General features: G+C 37.7%; 1 protein-coding gene across 3 annotated transcripts in view; it reads right to left on the bottom strand.

Moving 5' to 3' along the window:
• Positions 1 to 4,109: 4,109 nt before the first annotated feature.
• Positions 4,110 to 20,945, bottom strand: part of PRIM2 (DNA primase subunit 2) — a 391,097-nt gene continuing 374,261 nt past the window's right edge. For all 3 annotated transcript variants that reach the window (XM_056818436.1, XM_001364873.4, XM_056818435.1), the window contains 2 exons: positions 19,803 to 19,871; positions 4,110 to 5,013 (listed from right to left, as the gene is read on the bottom strand). In XM_056818436.1, coding sequence (XP_056674414.1) covers positions 4,786 to 5,013; positions 19,803 to 19,871 — 297 coding nt within the window. In that variant the 3' untranslated portion in view covers positions 4,110 to 4,785. The remainder of the gene's footprint in view (positions 5,014 to 19,802; positions 19,872 to 20,945) is intronic.

Below are 20,945 nucleotides of genomic sequence, written 5' to 3'. Positions count from 1 at the left end.
AAGAAATCCCTAGGCTTCTTAAAAATTCTATATGAATTAAAGATCTTTCCTTTCCTTGGTACATTTCCCCGTCTCATTTAAAATCTTTAACCATTTCATTTTATGATTCTACAACATCTTAAGCGGTCTTGAAAAGTTTACTTAAAATCTCATCAGTGTTTTTTTTTATGGAGATTACAATTAAGATTTTTTTTAAATATTATTAAGACAGAGGGAGACAAATGACCAGGCAACAACATGAAAGAAAGCATGATAGGCTCTGCTTCTACCACTTCAAATGTCCAGCTTACTCTCAATCACTAGTAGCACTGTGGAGAGAGGGTGGACTTGGTGGTCAGAAAGACTCATCTGTCCGAGTTCAAATCTCGTTTCGGACACATGCTATCTGTATGACCTTGGGCAAGTCACTTAACCCTGCCTGCCTCAGGGTCCTCATCTGTAAAATGAGTTAGAGAAGGAAATGGCAAACCACTCCAATATCTTGGCCAAGAAAACACACAAAAAAAGGTCACCGAGAATCAGCTATGACCTAAATGACTGAACAACAGTCTCTTTTTTCATCTTGAATGATCCCTCTCTGTCTGAATGAGGTTACAAAAGCCCAGAAAGTTAAAATATGTGTAAGACTCATGCTCTTCTTTGGCTCCAGTTTAAAAGAAAGCTGCTGTTTTTTATTTCTCTTTGGGGTTCTTCTGAAATCATCCAATTCAAACAGGTTGGTTTACTAGGAAAACGTATCAGAACTGTCAAGCTCCTTGAAGCATGAAAAATAAATTGCTGTTGCCAGCTCAAATAAAGCAGAAGAGGGACATTAATTTCTGTCTCCTGATTTAACACCCTTCTCCTTCCTATATCCACTAATCAATGTTTCTCAAAAAATTTTGGTAATCTCCGGTATGTACATAAGTAACAGGAGATCACAGACCTTATTAAAAAGTAAGGGAGTGTGTAATGCTGCTAACAATGATGTATTTTAACTTGCATTATTTTTGACCACCAACAGAAGGTCTGAGAAAGTATAGAGTATGTGTGAGGGATATGATCCTGACTCAGGGGGCTCACAGCTTAAAACTGATGTTCTACCAAGACATGAAATATACTAAGAAGAGTGCTGAATGCACACCAGGCTGCAATCTCTGCATCCTTTTGATGACCAGAGAACCTTCAAAACAGGTTAAGTTAGGAAGGAACTGTATGATTTTGAAAGGGGTGGGGGGGAATAAATAAATATATAGAGAGAAATAATATAGAATAGATTCTAGATATTTATTTATATATAATATCCAATGTATAGATTAAAATGTGTGATAGTAGAAAAAAGGAGTTTTGTTAAATACTGCCAATAATCCAAAAAATAAATAAATTAATTAAAAGGTGCCATACTAAACTGGAGCAAGAAGAGTATTCTTTATTATTTCCTTTTTTTAAATCATAACAGAAACTTATTTGTAAATCTATTGTATTCTCTTGTGGAATATAAGCTCCTTGAGGGCAGAGATAGTCTTACTTTTGTATCTATCCCCAATGTCTGCCATATTGCCTGGAACAAAGTAGGTCCTTAATAAATATTTGCTGGAGCAAGGTTTTCCAGTATCATAGGGTTGCCATGTGGATCAAATGAGATAATATTTGTAAGGTGCCTGGCACATGGCAGACACTTTTTTTTTAATCTTGCTTATTTTTATTTGCATACCCGGTGCTTAGCATAATAGCTGACAATTATAATTGCTTATTGATAAGTGTTTTATCTATCTGTATGTCTATTCATCTAATATCTATTTATAGATCAGAAATAATAATGGTGAACAAGATGGCTTCAGGGGACCCCTCTAATTCTATATTTATGACTCCATGAAGAGAAATTAAATGCTTTTCAGCTTGACTCTGGATAGCAGAATTCAAAATGATGGGTAGAAATGAAAAAGAAAAATGTAAACATATGTATGGCAGACACTTTAATAAATGCTTGCTTATTGCCCCCTCTCCTCACTTAATATTCTTTAAAAAAATAAATGATTTTGCCCAGCCTGAAGGAACTCCCAGTAAGGGAAATCCTTTGACCACCAGAGGATGTCTATGACTCTGTAGACAAATAATAGAGATTTGTCTGAGACAAGAAAAGCTGATGTGACTTGCCCAGGGTCCCAGGCACAGTGTCAGGGACTAAATTTGAACCTAGTTCTTCTATGGTTCCAAGCCTACCACTCTGCCATCCTGCCTCAGTGAATATCATTTTTTTTTCTCAATATGAAGTACTCCTGTCCATTTAGTTAGCACATTACTCAGGATAAGGGGAAACCTTTTTTACTCCAAATGAAAGGATGCTTTGATTTATACTTTATTCTACTATTCCAAAATAATTTTTTAAGCCATCACATCTCTATCTTTAGTCCCCTATGTAGACAGAATGATAAAACTGGCCTGAATGTCTGGGGGTCTGCTGGACCCTGAGCCCAGGGACAAGCGGGTCAAGTCATAAGAGGTGGCAGGACCCCAACCTTGTGCACATAGAACCGAATTTGACACTGAAGGATGATAAAGCTGAAAGGAGAGGGACAGAATAAAGTTAGAATTTACAGAAAAGTGTAAGGAGTTATAAAAATGTTTTCCTCAAAATGAATTGGTGACAGACATATAGAATAGACATATATAGGTACTGCCATTTTGAAGAGATAGAAAATTAGCCACGGTTAGATTAAATAAATAAGCTAAGACCACACACACAGAGAAAGTGCCAAAGTTACGACTCAAACTTGGGCTTAACACAATCCATGTAGCCCAGGGGCATACAAATCACCTCTATTTTGTACTTATTTTGTCTCTATGTTGTGACCCCCAGCTAGACTGGAAGTTCCTTGAGGGCATGAATTGTTGGGGTTTTTTGTCTTTGTATCCCTATGGGCTAAGACATACCTGACACATAATGTTTGCTGAAATCACCAAACCAGAGAATTTAAGAATTGTAAGAGCCCTCAGTGGAATCTAGTCCAATCTCTCTATGAAAGGAATCCCAACTCCCCATTTCTCCCCTGCAGGGAAAGCATACAGTAAGTGGCTATTCAGCTTTGGTGTAATTGATTCAAAATGGCACTGGTGCTTGAATGAGAGAATCTGGGTTCAAATCATATCTATGCAACTTACTAGTTGAGTCAAGAAATTTAATCTCTCCAGACTTACCTAAATTTCCTCATCTGTAAGGTAAGGAGATGTGACTGCCAAGTCAATAAACATTGATTAAGCACTGTGCTTAGCTCTTGGGATAAAAAAGGAGGCAAAAGATAGTTCTTGCCCTCAAGGACCTTGTTAGGGGTTGGGGGGGATATACAAACAAATATATATAGAGAAAACTATCAAGAGGCTAAATAGGAAATAGTTGAGAACAGGAAGGCATTAGAATTAAAAGGGGTTGGGAGAGGTTTCCTATAAAAGATGAGATATTAGCTGAGACTTAAAGGAAGTCAATCACAAAGTAGAGTTGAAGAGGAAGAGTATTCCAGGCATGGGAGACAGCCAGAGAAGTTGACCTGAGCCAAGAAATGGGGTGTCTTGGTTCATGGGCTCTCAAGGAGGCCTGAAACCTGGGTCAAAGAGTATTTGGCCTTGAGCAAGATATAACAAGATTGGAAAGGTAGGAAAATGCTAGGGCTTTAAATGGAGGGCTTTAAATCCTTCAAGTGACAGGGAGCCACTGAATTTTACTGAGCAAGAGCCTGTGCTTTAGGAAAATCATCTGACTAGGTGGCCTCTGAGGTCCTTTCCAGAACTAGATCTAGGATCGCATAAATCATTTCACTTCTCTGGGGCTCAGATTCCTTTTCCACAAAATAAAGAGTTGGATGAATAGGAAAGGACCTCAAAAGTCTCTTTCAGCTCTAAGTATAGGCATCTAAAATCTCATTTTCTTTTCATGATACTTATACAACTTTCAAAGAAGCCTATAATTCCTGTAAAACCCACATAAACCACCAAATTTATTTGACTTTACTCAATTGTCATAAGAAGCATTGAATTATAAAGGACAGAAGATGAAATTACCTTATACAAGCCTCCCTTTATATCTTTCCCCCTTAGCAACTTTTGATTCTTAGTGAGTCTATCAAAGAATAAACTGAAAATTAAAGTTGGGTAAGTTTAATTACTTTAGGTAATGAGGCATCACAATGAAAATGAAAACTATGCCAAATTATATATAAGGTCTTTCTTTGTTCCTTTATCCATTCATTTACAAGTCACAGACTTATAGTGCACTTGAGAGATTTTGCTGTCAATCACAGACACACACAGAAAAAATGACAATCCATTCAGTGAGGAATTTCCCCCCCTTTTTATGCAACAACAATAACAACAAAAAGGATTGGTAACTGTCCAAATAAGAAACAGTTTACTGGACTGGGACTAATTTGCCCTTCCCTGATGATTTCCACCCCTTCCCTTCCTGGTATTTGGCAACCAGCAGCAAGTTGGGATGTTTCTGGAATATGATATCATTTTTTTTATGTGGGAATATCCAATCTGCTCTTCCCTTTAGTATCTTTTTTTCCCCCTCATACACATACACATCATCTCCACTTACATTTCAGTATTTATTTTCATTAGTAGATAAAGAGAAGTGGCAAATTAATAGGTTAAACAAGGAAAAATCAAAAGATACTTTCAAGTTCTAATATGAATGAAATAACTATATCCATACTGGGAAATGACTCTCTCCTGATACTAAATAGGAAGGGGATCCTGATAAAACCTAGAAAGAACTGCAGGCTGAGGAATAAGGGAGACAGTGAAGAATTATTCACTGAAGTAACCCTCCAACCCTTCCATATCCATTTCAAGAGTAGAATCTAAAGATGCTGTAGGAAAAGAAGCTGAATTAGCAGTTTTCTGGACACTCTGCTTGGTCTGAGGAACTTCTGACTGGCTGGGCTCCTTCTTGACTTCTCGGCCACCAGTGAGAAGCTTCTGGCTCTCCAAAAAATACTGATTAGGATGATTCAAAGAAAATAAACCATCTTCAACCTGTAAGAACAGACAAAGAGACACAGTGTTTATGAGCCCCAAAACAGTAAACATACTATGTAGTCTTCAAAACCATCAATGTTCTCACTAAAATCAGTTTAATATTTGAACCACACTATATCATCTTCCAAAACATAGTCAGTGTGAGTAAATACATCAAGACTTTCCCATTGATCTTATTTTATCCAACTATTATTCATTTTTATATGTCCAGCTTTATGGATATGCTATGCTTTTTCACATCAAAACTTTTAGAGATTACTCTTGCTTCATGACAAATCTGTAACAAAGTAAAATAATTAAATAAAACTAAAAACACAGTAACGTTATTAGAAAGTTCAGATCTATAACATTCTTCTACCTATTAAAAACTTAAGAGAAATCTCTTTTTTCTCTTTACTATCTACCTACACAAGTGAAAAAATTCAAGTTTCTTTTAATAAATATGCATAGTCAAGCAAAACAAGTTTAATCAACAGCTATCCACAAAAATTATGACATATTCTACACCCAAAATCCATCCCAGTTCTCAAACATTTCAAAGTTATTTCTTTACACTGTTGTTGTTATTGCATGGAAGGTTCTTCTCAGTACACCCTTCCATCAGTTTATAAGTCCTCCAAACGGTTTACTTTTTATAATATTTATCTAATAGTAGAAATTGATATTCCTATTCACTTCATTCTACATCAGTTGGAAAAAGTCTTAACTGGTACTTTTCAAATGATTTTCCTCACGTCTTCTAAGCACAATAGTACATGTTTATAAACAACAATTTATGAAATGATGTAAAGGGGATATCTAAAATCTCTTCAAATTATATAGAGTGGAATTAAGGGAAGTCACTGTTTTTCTCCTGGTCACTTGCTGTGAGTAAGGCAAATTTCTTATTTCTAAGGCTGGCAGATGATTCTTGTTTAAAGCAATGCTGAGTTCTGAGCAATCCCTTGATAAAAACTGTACTGTTATCTCTGGGTGGTACCATTTAGGTCATTTCTGTAAATCTTAATGTGGTTTAAGATGATCATGTCAATGATTTTTACTTCATATCAATCTTCTCAAAAAGAAAAAATCTTTGCCAAATAACTATAAATGATTATGGAAATAAATCTTAGTTTGACTATGAATTCCAAAGAAAGCACTATATTATCTTCAGTTCTCAGGACTGTTTATATGTGACAAGCTTTTGGATATTAGACAATGAGTGTATGCCTTCCCATTTTAATCTAATCAATAGTTATAAGCATATAAACACCTAGGCAGAGATGTAGCACAGTGGATGAAATGCTGGATCTAGAGTCATGCCAGGGTTGTTGTGAGGAACAAAGGAGATAAGAATTATACAAGCACTTAGTATAGTGCCAGGCACATAGTAAGTGGTAAATAAATGTCAGCACTTGTTATTAAATACATTTTTTCTCATTTTAATTTGATCAAATAGCTATAAAAAGAATCACCTGGAGGCAGTTAGGTGGCATAGGTAGAGTACTGGACCTAGGTTCAGGAAGATATGAGTTCAAAGCATACACTAACCAGTTGTATGACTAGTTGGGCAAGTCATTTACTTAACCTATCTGTCTCAGTTTCTTCATCTATAAAATGGAATGAGTACTTATATCCTATTGTTATAGCAGAGATAAAATGTGATAATATTTGTAAAGTGCTGTCCATATCTTGAAGTGCTATATAAATACTAGCTATGAATATAAACAATCCTTAAATGCTATTCATAACATTCTAAACAAAAACTTCTAGCAGAAAGGTCAACTATAACAAAGTATAAGCAGTCCTTAAAAATCTAGAGAGCTCTACTAGTTCTAAGTGAATTCTACTATAAAGTGAGTTGTATATGTAAAAAACAATCTGTATGGAAGACTAAATCTTCACTATTGTAGTGAATTCAAACCTTGGATTAAATAGAGAAAATTCCAAAGAATTTGTCAGATCCTTGAATATTATCATAAAATCTTACTCCTTCCTTCTCCCAGCTAAAAGAGCCCAAAGAGTCTCATCTTTTTCAATCACTGTTTTGTGCTCTCTTTAGGAAATTCAATTCTTTTTGAAATTAAAAAACTTCTATACTGGCATTTATTCATCAAGACTTGATCGGTACTATGATGGATCAATAAAGATAAATCCTCTCATGATACTACTTACTTAAGAACCCAAGGATTCAATCATTCTTTCGCTGAGAGGTGTAGCATTATTTTGGGGTAACTATATTCAATGTACAGCAGATTAGTTTAGTAAAGAATGAATTTCTTTAACAGTTTTGCTTGGACTTATTAGAGCAGAATTTCATCTGCATCTTTACGGTCCAATCTCCAAATGGGTCCCTGAAGTTTCTATAACCAGTCTATAATAAGATTCATGAACATTAAAGTATCAGCAACTTTTAAAATTTAACTTTTTATGCATTCGTGTATTACCAGCTGCTTCCTGGAACACCTTTAACTAGATGTCACATGACTATCTCAAACCCAACATGCCCAGAACAGAACATGCTATCTTTTCCCTGAAGCTCCCACATTGCTACGGAAGACGATGTCACCCTCCCAGGTACCCAGGTTTGTGACGTCAACATCATCCTCGATTCCTCATGCTCATCCAGTCCAGGGATCTAATTTATTGCTAAATCTCTTCTTTTCTACCTCAAAAACACTCGTCCTATAGGTCACTTTTCCACCCCTCCAGCCACAGCTTTGGAGCAGGCCTCCATGACTATCTCATTCAGACAACAGTCTTCTGACTGGCCTCCCCACCTCCACTATCTTCCACTTGAAACCATCTTCCACTCTGCCTTCAGGGTGATGTTATAGGTCTGACTGTGTCTCCAGGGTTCCCTATAACCTCCAGGACCAAACCTAAACTCTTCTTCTTGACATTTAAAGTTCTTCCTAACCTGGTCCCCTCCTACCTTTGCATCCCCTCCAGACCCATTCTGAAAGGAAGGCTCTCCTGACACACAAGAATACTGAACAAGAAATCAGAAGACGTAGGTTCTGGTGCTGGTTTTCTGAACCTTAAGTTCTTGATCTATAAAATGAAGAATTTGCTCCACCTGATTGTTGTGAAGATCAAATAAGTGTAGGTACCCTGAGGACTACAACATACCAAAAATAAAAGAGGTTTTGTTATTTTTCTAGTATCAATAGTTTCATTTAAGAGATTCTATCCATAAACAAGTAAATTATATACATTTGTGCATCTTGCCCTCCTAGAGTATAAATTTCCCGAGGGCAGAGACTGTCATTTATCATTTACGAATTCCTAATACCTAGTAGAATGTCTTATCCATATTAAGAACTTCAATAAATATTTGTTGAATTTATATGGCTGGTAATGATTATAAAAACTGCTTTATTCTCCTTGCAGAAGGAATTGCTTTGTAGAGGATCTTTTAAGTTACTAAATACTTATTCAGTAAGTCAAACAGTACAAAAACAATGGTGTTTCTGTGGAATCCTAAAGATTCTGTGGAATAGGGCAGGAAGTTAGGGAGATGTGGGGTGGAACCAGATGAAAATCCAATTTGAAAATAAATAAAAATATAAATAATATTATATTTTAAAACTAAGTGGATATGTAGTCAAATAGGGACTTATTTGTCCCCATTTCTATGTGGGTTTGACACCATTGCAGCAGCCTGTAAGTTCTCCAAAGGCAAGTATGTGGATGGGGAATATGATTGCATCAGGAAAGTGAACTCCCAGATGAAGAAACTCCTTTTACCAATGCAAGTTGGCACATCCTCTGTAAAGTGGAGTTTTAGAGAGCTGTCCAAAGCACTGAGAGGTTAAGTAACTCAATTCAGAGATACATAGCAAGCATGGATCAGAGGAAGGACTGGTCTTCCTGACTCCAAGGCCAGGCCACTATTTTCTATGCCCATATTTCTCAAACTAGGCATCCTAAAGCAGCAGAACCCAGGGTGCCATGAGGAGATCACAAAAGCTCTCAATGTAAAAATAAAAGGCAAACTGTAAAACTAATAGGCAATGAATTGATTATTGGTTTCTAAACTGATTTAGATACTCTGCTTGCTGTGCTCACAAAGTATCTTCAATTTATATAAGTGAAGTTCATAAGTGAACTTCTCTTCAGGGCCAGGCGCAAGGGTGCTAAGGAGACTCTTGTTATATAAAATAAAATATTTATTCAAAATATAAACATAAAAAAGGATTTTTAACTCTAAGTGATTCTAACTCCACCCAAATAAAACTTCCTGGTTCCCCAAGGAACCGCTTCTCCTATTTCCACAGACTACACTGATCTCTCCTGATCTGACTAACCCAAACTTTTACTATTCCAAATAAATAACACTATTATCCTTATGATTCTTAACTTTGTCTCCAAGTTATAAAAATAACAAAGGCTAGCTGGCTAAGTCTCAACAAGAACCAAGTTAGTACTCTGAGCCTTAGCAGACTCAGAGTACAAACCAGAGACCAGGTCTTTCTTTGGTCGTCTCAGAGTTAAACAATCTATAAATCTATAAAAGCAATAGATAGTCAATAGTGTTTCCCAAGTTGGAAAAAGAAAAAGAAAACTCTTAGATCCCTCAGGTCTTTCCCTCCTTTCCTTCTACCTCAGATAGTGAGCGAGAGAAAAAGATGTTACGTCCTCTAAGCCCTCAGAGAGAGTCTGACTCTGCCAACTGTCAGATAACAACTGTCACAGAAAAAATCCATTAGACTTAAACTGACTCTGTCTCAGCTCTGTTTGAAACTCCAATTCTTTCTCAAGCCAGCTTCTTCATTTCTTATCTCCAAACTAATATAACAAGACTTAATTTCTAATATTCTCCTTATATGAAGGACATTAGAGATATTTGAAAATTTTGTAGGAAACCCACCAACATTTGGCATCTCTTGGTTACCATGAAAACTCTTAGCTTGAGGTAGTTCCTGGTTTCATCAATATTCTTTTTGATGATTCATTGTATGTAAATGTTTGAGATATATTTCATTACATGTATTTTCAACTACACCAGTAACTTCTTCAGTTTTCTTGTTTGCAGTCTCCTGTCTTTGCAAAGCTGTGTTTTCAGTGGTTGCTGAGATAAAAAGGCAAGAGCCAGGAGAAAACCCATGTCCACTGTCCAATCTGATTCCAAGGTTGTTTGTTGTTGTTTTGCAGTGCCCAATCGGCGTATATATTCCAAAAGTAGCAAAGTTGTAGTTAATTAAGAATGAAATATGTATTTTTCTTTCAAATTATGTCTATTATTTTTTCAAATGGTTAGTAGGTTTTTGGATATAAATACTTAGTTTTTTGGACCTAACAACTTAATAAACGGAACCACTGGGCACTCATTTTGGCCTTGGGGCACCATGAACAAATTACTAAGACACTAAGAACACATAGAACAAGAAAGTTTGGGACCTGCTGAACAATGCCCAGCTGTTTCTGCAAGGCAAAGACAATTTTCTTTTTTGTCTTTGTGCTCTCCAAAGCCTAGCACATAGCAGAAACTTAATAAGTTTTTGTGAATTGAATAATGATGCTGAGTCAACAAGAAAAGGTTGAATCATTTTGAAAGGGTAGGAAAGTACATAATATATTTTAGAAAGATTTCTATCCAAAATGATTGAAATAATTTTTAAAGGTTGATACTTAAAAGAGATAAATACTCAGCTGTCTAGAAAATTCAGCTATCCAGAATAATTTATTCCCTGAACAGTCTTCTAAGCCAAGGTACTATACTATAATTATATTGGACTAAAATTAAAATAACAATTTGTACCAGCTCTCAGCTTTCATTTCCATTTGTAGCAAGCAAACAAGTAATAAATACTCTAAAATGCAAGGGGGAAAAATACCTTAAAATACTGCTCCCTCAGTTCATAAGCAAATAGGCTTCCAACAGGCCAATTTATTTCATCTACCAAGTGATTATCTTGCCAATGCTTGCTTGGGATCAAAATATTTTGCACAAGATGACCTTCACACAAACACAGGTCTCATATTTCTGCCATGGCAAATGTGGTTTTTGAGGGAAAGGAAGCAATTCTGTTGTACCTATGGGATCTCTGGGTTTTAATCAAGAGATTTTGCAATGACAGCTGATAATGAGGCAGCTGGTATTACAAAAAAAGCCATATGGAACTATCATAGGGCTGCAGCAAATGGTATCAATTAACTGTGGTTCATTTTCAAAACTTCTATTGAAGGGGGATTTGATCACAGAGTACTCAGAAAGATAAACTTAGGGTTGTTGGCAAGGGGGAGGGATTGCAAATCATCAAGAGGGTAAATATAATCTTTAAAAAAAAACAACAACCCAAGGAAAACAAAAAGAGGAATATATCTAAAAATCAGTACTGGGCAGCTGGATGAATAGTTACATGTAGAAAAAATTTAATTCAAGTAATCATATCCATTGGTGGGAGGGGGTTTAAACATGTACCTTTTAAATACTTTTTATTAAATTAAGAATGAATTTTTTAAATATCTGAAAACTGGTAATATGTTTATATGTCACATATATACTGGTATAGAAGAATACTGGACTTAGATCAAATCCTAGTTCTTCCACTAACCCCTGTGTAACCTTTGGTAAGTCAAAGAACCCCTCTGGGTCTTTAGTTTTTTCAAATGAGAGGACTGGAATAGATGACTTCTAAGGCCCCTTTTCAGACTAAGATCTATAAAGTTCAATAAAGAAACACATAATCTTGGGGTTGGGGGTGTTGGTGTTTAGGGGGGATTTAGGTTTTCAACTTCAAAACATTTTTTTCCTAAAACTAAATGATTTAAATTTGGCTTGAATGAAAAATTGGGAGAACTTTTCTGTATAAGAGAGAGGGAGAGAAAGAGAGATAGGAGAGAGGGAGAAAGAGACAAAGAGAGCCAGAGACAGAGGGGGAAAGGGAAAGAAAGAGAGAAAAAGAGACAAAGAAGGGAGAGACAGAGACAGAAAGAGGCAGGAGGAAAGGGGGAGGGAAAGAGAGAAGGTGTATGTAAAATACATTTGCCAACTTAGTACTTAAAGGTCAAAGGAGAAGTCACTGGAAAAAATCTTGCTAAGAGACCAAAATAAATAAAAAAATAGATAGCAAGATAAATAAATAAATAAATGAAAGGAAAAGCAAATGATTGAAATATGTGGGATAAGAGGGCAGACCTGAGAAGTCAAGTGAATTTCAGATATGTACATGTATAAATAATGAGATCCTTGTGCACATAGTAAGCATTTAATAAATTTTTGACTATATAAACTCAAGCTTAATTCTGACCATCTCAATTTTAACTAATTTCTACACTTTCTTCCCAGTGCTCCAAACTTTGGTTTAATTTTAATTAAACAAGTAAAATTTTTTTACTAAAAGTAAAAATTTATTGAAGGATTCTCTAAGTTAAATTTAGCAACAATTTAAAATAATTTATATTATCCAAGGCAGCATGTTACAGTAGAAGGAATTTAAAGTCAGATAACATAATTTAGATTCAGTTCAGGCAAAGGGGGAAGACAACAAGTAAATAAACATATACAAAGAAAGCTATATACTGGTTAGAAAAGAAATAATTAAAAGAAGGAAAGTACTGGAATACAGAGGAGTTAGAGAAAGCTAGGTGGTACAGTGAATAGAATGACAGACTTTGAGACAAGGTCATTTTCCTAAGTTCAAATTGGGCCTCCAACATTAGTAGCTGAGTGACCCTGGGCAAGTCCCTTAACCCTGCTTGTCTCAGTTTCCTCATCTGTAAAATGAGCTGGAGAAGGAAATGGCAAACCACATGATATCTCTGCCAAGAAAACCCCAGAGTCATGGAATCCGGGATGACTGGAAACAAGGAAACATAAGGAAGGTGACTATATAGGTGAGATTTAGCTTGTACTTTAAGCCAGAGGCCAGAAGTGGGGGTTTGGGGGAGCACTCCAAGCATGAAAATAGTCAGAAAAAAATGTCCAGAGCTGAAATATGGAGTCTCTTTTGTGTGAAACAGTCAGGAGGAGGCCAGTGTCTCTGGACTGAAGAGGCAGTGGTGGGGAGTAAAGAGCAAGAGAAGAGCAGAGGACCAGGAGGAGGTTAGAAAGCTTTCCCCTCCTCTAGTACCCCCCCCCCCAAGGGCATTTTGCATTGGCTCTTGGAAGCCTGAGGAAGCTGCAGGGGTGTACCTAAGTGGGGCATGTGCCCAGGAAAAGCTCATGAGAGGCTGATAGGGGAGCGGGCTGGAGGAGACGGAGAGAGAGACCTGAGGCAGGCACAGCCACCAGGAGGTCACTGCAGTACAGCAGAGCCAAGATGGGGCAGAGAGAAGCCGGGTCCAGGAAGGAACTGAGGGCTACTGGAAGCCACGCAGAGGAAGAAGAGAAAGGGGGACTCTAGAACTCATGCCCAAGGGGAGGAGGAGGAGGGAGGGCGAGGAATAGCTGGGTGCGGTGCGGGAAAATCTGGAGGAATGGGGAAGTCTTCTAGTCTGTTGAGCAAAAATTTAGAAAATGTTCCTGTTTGGTCAGAAGCACAGGACAGAAGGGCAAAAGCTGGCCACGTGGGGCTGAGTGACTGGCCCAGAGTCCCACAGCTGGGAAGCATCTGAGCCCAGAACCTCTGGACTCCAGGCCTTGGTGCTGACAGCTGCTGTGCTACTGAGCTGCTGCCCCTCCCAGGCCAGCCATTTTTAACTACATAGAATCAAATTCTCCCAATACTATTTAACTTTGCTCATGGCTTCCCTACACAGACTAGAGAGTTTATCAAACTGATTTTTATCTAAGTAGCTGTGTTTTAGGTCCATGCTGCCAGTTTCCCTACAAAATAGCAATGATGTAACATGTACACCAGGATAGCCAACAATTGCCTAGAAGGACATCTAAAGTGTACATTTTAGAAGTTCCTTTTTCCAATGTACCTCTGGCTTGGCCCTGACACTGGCTGAATCATCTTGGGGAAGTCATTTAAATCTCTCTAAATTCTAATTTTTTCATCTGTAAAATGGGAATATTGAATTCAATAAGGCTTTTCCCCAGCTCTCTAAAATTAAATGCCAGGCTACATTTTGCTAGGGAGCTGTCTCCCCAAAAGTAGCTGGGGTCCATCTGCCTCAAGACAAAAAGTTCTCAAAATGAAGGCATGCACGCTGGAAAGGACCCTGAAGGTCATTAAGCGGCTCTCACTGAATGTTGGCACCTCCCCTACACAATCCTTGTCAGACTATTATCTAGTCTCTTTTGGAACAGCAAACAGGACTTTTTTTTTTTTGAGGTGGACCATTTCTAGACATTAGGAATTGTTAAGAAGCCTGTCTTTGTGTTGAACTGAAATCTGTTTTCTCATAGATTTTATTCTTGATCTCATACTTCCTTCCAGAGCTACAGAACTTCCCTCTTCCATATGACAACCCTTCAGATTTTTAAAGAAAGCTCTCTGCTACTCAATTAAATTTTCTTTTTCTAAACTAAAAATTCTCTCTCTCTCTCTCTCTCTCTCTCTCTCTCTCTCTCTCTCTCTCTCTCTCTCTCTCTCTCTCTCTCTCTCCCTCTCTCTCTCTCTCTCTCTCTCTCTCTCTCTCTCTCTCTCTCTCTCTCTCTCTCTCTCTCTTTAAACCCTTACCTTCCATTTTAGAATCAATACTGTAAACTGGTTCCAAGGTAGAAGAGAGGTAAGGGCTAGGCAATGGGGGGTTCAGTGACTTGCCCAGGGTCACACTTGAACCCAAGGCCTCCCATCTCTAGGCCTAGCTCTCAATTCACTGAGCTACCCAGATATCTCCTAAAAATTCTTTATATCATATACCCTATTTCTTATATGATGAGGCTTTCAGACACCTCACTACCCTGGTTATTCATGCTCTTCTGAAGAACATTCCAATTTTTCAGTATTCCTCAAAAAACATGGTGCCAAGAACCATACAGAAATTCTAGGCAACATCTGTGTAGCACAGAGTAGAGTAGAGCAGAGCTAGTACTTCTTTTGGAAAAGGTATTCTTTTTCTATAAGAGCACCTAAGTTTGCATGGAGTGGGGTAGGGGAGCCATATGTTTACAGTACAAGCAAGCCCCTAGGAGGGAAGGGGCTACCTTTGGTCTCTTTAGCCTATGTGGAAAGGAAAACTAAAGCAAATTCTTGACTTTCTGCCACTGAGTTGGAACAAACAGCAGTGGGAGTGTTAGAGAAGATATTGACAAGACTGACAGTTGGTGGGGGAAGGGGCAACTGGGAGTGGCAGTTGGTCTTTGATGAGCACTTCCTTCCTGGCCTTGGAAATGGAAGGGGGGTTTCTCTCCCTGTCTTTGGATGGAAGGACCTCTATTCCTGAATTCCCCAAATGTGTGCTCTACCTGGATCCTTGTGATCAGGTTCATTGGACAAAAGGACTTAAGGAGAGCAGTTTAGAGTGTAAGACCGGTCTTTAGGGGTGTCAGCCTGAAGAAACAGGCCCAAACAGCTCTGAAGACCAGAACTTTTCTTCCTCTCACTGACTACTGCTAAGATTTTTGAAATTAAGAAAGCTAGCACAGATATAGCATAGAAAGGAATAAGAGAAACCCTCTACCAGCCTGTGAGGCCTGGCCTCAGCTCAAAAGCTGAGAGACTCAAAAACCTCATCTAGGGAAATCCCTCTTCCCTGATACCTCCCCAATCCAAATCTGTTATTAAAGTTTATCTTCATTTGAATATTGAAGTCAGATAAAAGGAATAACATTTCAGGGGACATAGAGGGAGCTGAACCTCAGGACAGCCATTCAACTATGAACGGTCCTTATTGGACCCCTGCTGGTTGACTAAGTCTGGGGGAAGGCTTGTCCCTCAGGAGGGTCCATGCTTACCTGCTCTGGGGTATAGACAACATCATTCTATAGAGAAGATGACCCCTCAGGCTATTATCATAAGTGGCCCATTTCATGGGAACCCCATTATTCAAAATATAGCCCCTCGGCAGGGGCATCTTTCTCCTTTTACCTCACCAGCAGCCATTTTCCCTCTCTACCTTCAACTCCTCCATTCCCTGCTACAAAACCATCAGTATCCCCTGTCCCTCAATCCCCAAACTCATTTTCCCTATAAATATTACACCTAGCACACAGTAGGTACTTAATAAATGCTTATTGAAATGAATGAACTATAAAGCATTTGTTAGGTTCTTACTATGTAGCAAACCCTGGGAACACAGTACAAGTAATCAAGATATCCTCCTCAAAGAACACTGCGTTCTAATGGAGAGTGATGATAAATAAAGGGGAGCTATCAGAGCCATGAGAGAGGCAAGTGCCTGGGAAACAACGGGTGGTCTGGGTCTGGGCAAGATACAGTCAAAGAGCACCTATCTGATTTTTATTCTTATTAAGCTTTTTCTTATTCAATGAATCCAACATTCTAACCTGATGTAAATTCCTTGAATTTTGCTTCTGACATTACGTCCTTCCTAACTTTTTGTCATCCACAGAGGAGTGGGCATATTTCCTGTGTCTTTATGTGGATAAATAAAACTTTTTCACAGGCACTTGTCTCCACTGGAGACTTCTTGCTGGCATGACCCTCACTGATTTGAACATTCTTTGGGTATAACTAGTGTAATAATTAAAGAAACTGTTGAATATTGAAGAGGTATTAGGGAATAAGGAAGGTTTTGTAACAGGTAATGGAGAAGTTGCAGGGATAGAGGGAATCTGGCTGCTGGTGAGATAAAAGGAGAGAGATTCCCCCTGCTGATAGGCTGTTTTTGAAAAATGGGGTTCCTGAGAAATGGGCCAACTATGATAGCCTGAGGGGATGTCTTCTCTATTGATTGATGTTGAAGATACCCCAGAGCAGGTAAGCAAGAATCCTCCTGAGGGACAAGACTCCCCCCTACCCCACCAATATTGCCTGGCAGGGATCCGATAAGGACTGTTTATGGTTGAATGGCTGTCCTTAGGTTCTGCTCTCTCTATGTTCTCCTGAAATGATAGCCCTCTTATCTGACTTCAGGTTATTTAACTCAAGATGAATTTAATAACAAGTTTGGATCGGGAGAATATCAGAGTAGAGGGAAGAGGGGATCCCTATACTTTTTCTCAGATTGGGTTTGAGTCTCTCTCAGCATTAGAGCTGAGGCCAGGCTTCGCAGGCTGGTGGAGGGTTCCTTTTATTCCTGTCTATGTTAATCTATGCTAATTTTCTTAAATTCAAAGTCTTAGCAGTAGACAGCAAGAGGATGAAATGGTTCTGACTTTCAGAGCTGGTTGGGTCTGTCTCTTCAGGTTAGCGCCCCTAAAGACCAGCCTTACAGTTCAAACTGCTCTCCTTAAATCCTTTTGTTTGATGACACGATCACAGGAATCCAGGTAGAGCACACAGTTGGGAAAATCCAGAAATAGAGGTACTTCTATCCGGAGACAGGGAGAGAGTACTCCTTCCAATCTGAGGGCCAGAAAAGAGTCCCTCGAGAGCAACTGTCACTCTCCAAGTTTCCCCTCCCCCACCAACTGTCATCATTGTCAATAGCTTCACTCCAACATTCTAACTGCTGTTTGCTCCATCTAAGTGGCAGAAAATCCAGAACTTGATTCAGTTTTCCTTTCCACACTAGCCAGTATCTACAAATCTGCCCAAATTATTATTATTATGATGATGATTATTATTTATAAAGGAAGAAAATGAGTCTTTATTAAGCACCCCCGCTAGTACTGCAGTAAGTGTTTTACAAATAGTGATGCTCACAAGGATCTGGGGAGATAGGTATTATTATTATCCTCACGTTTTAGTGGAGGACCTCAAGGAAGACCAAGGTGATGCGGTTTTCCAAGGGTCCCATAGTGAGTAAGTCACGGAGTCCAGATTAGAATGTGGGTTATCTTCCCTCTAAGTCTAAGGCTCTATCACATTTCTCTATCTTGTTCATAAGGAGGTCACAAAGATCTATTCGCTTCACCTAGATGCCTAGCACACTGTCGTCCTACCTAATGCTGGTATGATCTATCTTTGGGCAGCCGCATTCCCAGCCACTTTCACCTCTCCCCCACACACTGTGTCTGTTACTGGCACTTGTTATTTGGGGCTGACTGAAACTATTTCAGCTTTTTGGAACCCAAATTTTCACTGATTTGAAACTCATTAAAGCTATATAGGGACCAAACCCACCTAGTCCCTCCTAAATGCTAATTTTTTTTTTCTCAAGGAAGGGTTGCTTCCATATGAATCTTAAGCTATAGCCTCTGACTAATAGCGAGAGCTTTTTTTGGAAACAATAAATACATTTTTAGACTTTGGCCATCATCATCATCATCATCACGTTTTATCTCTTAGTTTATTAAAAATTCAGTTTTTAGATGAAGTATTTTATTCTTGATACAAACAAGAAAAAAGCACCTCCATTTCAGACATAGAGAGTTGTATTTATTTATTTGTTTGTTCATTCATTCATTTATTTATTTATCCATTCATTCACTCATTCATTCATTCATTCATTCATTTGTTTGTTTGTTTATTTATTTTTAAACCTTTGCCTTCCATCTTAGAGTCAATACTGTGTATTGGTTCCAAGGCAGAAGAGTGGTAAGGGCTAGGCAATGGGGGTCAAGTGACTTGCCCAGGGTCACACAGCTGGGAAGTGTTTGAGGCCAGATTTTAACCTAGGACCTCCCATCTCTAGACCTGGTTCTCAATCCACTGAGCTACCCAGCTGCCCCCTAGAGAGTTGTTTTTAAAAGTCTAAAAGTAACTTAAAATGTAAATGAAATTATAACTCTCAAGATGAATAGGCAAATTAGAGAATGAGAACATTTTGAAGAAAAAGGTCAAACTAAATGGGCATTGCTAATACCAATTTGTTGTCCAAGCCTGGTGGGATGAAAATAATGTCTGGCATATAGTAGTTGCTTAATAAATATTTACCTAGTGACTGATTTCTCCTCTAATAAAAAAATGAAATTTTGTTATTGATGGATACTTTAATTATATTCAGCACTTCTTATTTCTTTCTTTTTAAAAATCTTTACCTTCTGATTTAGATTATTCTAAATATCAGTTTCAAGGCAGAAAAGCAGAGCAGTAAGGCTAGGCAACTGGGCTAAGTGACTTGCCCAGGGTCAGAAGGCTAGTAAGTATTTGAGGCAAGATTTGAACCCAGGATTTCCCATCTCTAGGTCTGGCTCTCTATCCACTGAGTCACCTCACTGCTCCAGCCCTAGTTCTGATAAGCTTTTTCAAATACATTTATATGCAATTTATAAAAAGTATTGTAAAAGAAAAATAATCATAAACACTCTCAACACTATAATTTTTAGTGTGTTTTGTCACATGGAATATTTAGACTTAATAATATACTTAATATCATCAGAGCAAAAGTGTTAGGTCATGGAAAAGTGAATAGCAAAAAAGTGAATTTATAGAATGAATTTGTTGTTATTATTACTGTTTGACTAAACTTGTGATTTCACTGGTGTATGAACCTTGCCATGAGGAAATTCCTTCTACCAACACAGATCATTCTTGCTCATAACTTACAGTCATGGGAAGTTACTGGGACCCTGAGAAACTTGATTTGTCAGAAAGTCACAATGTCAGAGGCAGGATTTAAACTCAGGTCATTCCAATTGTAAATCAGGTCCTTAATCCGCTCTATCACACTGTCTCTCAAAGCTTCATTAACTCATAAAAATCAATATAGTTGATATCATTGTTGATGGAGGCAATAGCTCAATTCCCTAGAGTTCCTAGGATTTCTATAACAATAGACAGCAATTTATGCTACAATAATAAATAAGATTATAATATGATAATATATGATCATTTAGCATTCTTTTATAACAACATGTAGAGACATCTTTATTATCAGGTTATAAAATTGAAAGGCATACTTACATTATGTGTTAGATCAAAGAACTTCTGGCAGGCCAACTGGTAGTGAGTGCCTTTTACATAATCTAAAATCTTGAGAAAGACAAAGAGATCAAGGGAGAGAGAGAAAAATTAAAAATTCAATCCAAAATACAGTGACTAAGCATCAATTGCCTTTTCTCATTTCTTTACTATAGGCAAAAAATATAAACTATGTAACAGCACAAATTTCTGCAATTTCTATACAATGCTAATTCTGACAATATAACACCATGGAGGGGCTATTTTGGTCATCAACACCCCCAACTCCTTTGCAGATGATGATAGATAGAAAGAGATCTTCTGACCTCTCAACTGTGAATTTCAATAACTTTACTTAAACAAACAAGATGAAAATGCACCCGGGCATTACATTTTTGACAGTTATTGTCAGAATATCACACTTCAACATCTCTTCCATAATTGTAAATATAAATCCAGTAATCTGAGTGGTTTGAGCATGAAGTAATCAAATACAGTATTTAGATTTTTATTTTCCACATTACCAGTTTATATAGATACAGCATAAAATACTGCTGTGCACCCATCAGGAAAATTTAATGTAAACCCTTTAGACAAGTATCTGTAGAGGAGGAGTGCTTTTACCTTCAATCAGATTTGTCCTTTATAGAAATAAAGTTATTTCTAGTAAAGCTCAGCAGAATATGAGCATGAATGGTCTATTCTGAACACCTATTAGGAAAATCAGCCTATCTTTTGTAAATACAATTTGCTTTCCAATTGTGCTTCATGTAATCTCTTCAGTACTGCACAAACTCCCATTCTTATCAGCAGAGTGCAATGCTAGTTGAAATTTTTTAAGTTACATCACCTGCCCCTCCCCAACAAATAATCAAAATGTATACTTTGCCTGCTTATCAAACATAGTAAATTGCTGGAATAAGAGATAACATCAGGAAGGGAAAATAAATTCTTGGCAAATGTTAATTTCCACTCCTATTTAAAAAGCTGACCTTTTGGTATCCAACAGTGGAATGAACATACTCTTAAATCCCTGCCATGTTCATTATTGGATGCAGTCTTACAGGTATTGACAGATGTACAAATAAATTACATTTGCAGAATGGATCAAATCAAAAAACCCAGTCAACAATGTCCTTAAATGCA

This window comes from Monodelphis domestica, chromosome 2 (genome assembly GCF_027887165.1).
Source record: "Monodelphis domestica isolate mMonDom1 chromosome 2, mMonDom1.pri, whole genome shotgun sequence".
Lineage (NCBI taxonomy): Eukaryota > Metazoa > Chordata > Mammalia > Didelphimorphia > Didelphidae > Monodelphis > Monodelphis domestica.
This window is presented reverse-complemented; position numbering and strand designations above follow the sequence as displayed.